Consider the following 1446-nt stretch of genomic DNA (forward strand, 5'->3'; position numbering starts at 1 on the left):
AGGGTGATGGTGATGACGATGATGATAATGATGATGATCATGATGATGACAAAGACGATGATGACAACAACAATGATAATGATGACGTTGATGAATTTTAAAAATTTCAAATGAAATACAATGATCTGCAGCCATGAAGATAAAATTATTATTTTTTTTCCAATTTAATACATGAAAAAGATGTTTGCTGAACTCATGCTGTGAATTCAGTATAGCTACAACTAATTATCTTTGCAAAAAGGAAATAAACTTACAGTTTGCGTAACGTTGTTGCAATCCATCTGTGCACAAGGTAACCATTTATATATAGCTGACTTTGTCATATTCTGAAAACTAAAATAAAAATACAGAATGAGTATTTTCTCAAGATCTAACTCTCACAGTCCCAGTTACATAGTTTTCTGTTGCCTATAACTGACTGACATCACGTTTCCCCTGGACAACTAATCCCTTGCAGGGTTATTCATTTACAGTTGAGCGAACTTAAGTTATGTGAAATGAAGTGTTTTGCAGAAGGACACAATACACTGCCCAGACCAGGGATTGAACACGAGATCTTGCAATCATGAGTGCAATACCCTAACCATTAAGCTACATGCCTTCACAAATGAAAGATTAGCAATAAAAATACTTTTTGTTTGTATTTTAATGTATTGGGTCATCCCATAAATAGTCGGAGGGTGATGGGATAAACTACCTGCATTAACTTGTTATAAAAGCAGGTAGTAATTTTACTTTGTAGTTATTCTTAATGTGAGTTTTAAAAACAGATTCAGCCGCAAGGTGGTGCTCCAGCATGGCCAGAGTCAAATGACCAAAACAAGTAAAAGCGATATATATATATTTTTCCTCTTATTATCATCTCTTATTCATTTCTTTCGAAGAGCGTAGGCTCACAACGTAAAAGACTTTTTCATTTTTCCCAAGTGTCAAATTAATACATTTGTTTGTCCATACACTTGTCTTCATCTTTTGTTTTCCTATAAATTTCAACTATATATATATATATATATATATATATAAATGGGAGAATTTACGAAAAAAAACAAGACGAAGACAGGTGGTGTAAACAACAAACAGATGTATTAGTATAATGCTCGGGAATAGAGAGAGTCTTTAACGTTTCGAGCCTACGCTCTTCAACTGAAAGGAACACAGAAAGAAACAAGGAGAGAAAAAAATATATAAATGTAGTGGTCAGCGATCTATCATGGTGAATATATATATATATATACATGATATGCACATGTGTGTGTGTGTGTATAAATACATATATATTACTTGTTCATATACATTTTAATCAGTCTGTCCTCCCACCTTTCCAAATTCTTAACTCTTACATAAATTATCTCCAGTACACATAACCTCATTAAGTAAGCCTGAATTAACATTAAGAAAAAAATTATACTCACACTCTGTCTCCAAATTGTTGAAGATCAACGACAT

The 1446-nt window shown here is 32.7% G+C and overlaps 1 protein-coding gene across 1 annotated transcript in view; it reads right to left on the bottom strand.

The window, feature by feature from the left end:
* The window catches only part of LOC106874633 (uncharacterized), a 24635-nt gene that overhangs the window by 17297 nt on the left and 5892 nt on the right, over positions 1-1446 (bottom strand). The window contains exon 2 of the mRNA XM_014922427.2: positions 255-333. Within this exon, the coding sequence (XP_014777913.1) occupies positions 255-333 (79 nt within the window). The remainder of the gene's footprint in view (positions 1-254; positions 334-1446) is intronic.

Source organism: Octopus bimaculoides, chromosome 8, assembly GCF_001194135.2.
Source record: "Octopus bimaculoides isolate UCB-OBI-ISO-001 chromosome 8, ASM119413v2, whole genome shotgun sequence".
NCBI classification, from domain to species: Eukaryota; Metazoa; Mollusca; class Cephalopoda; order Octopoda; family Octopodidae; genus Octopus; species Octopus bimaculoides.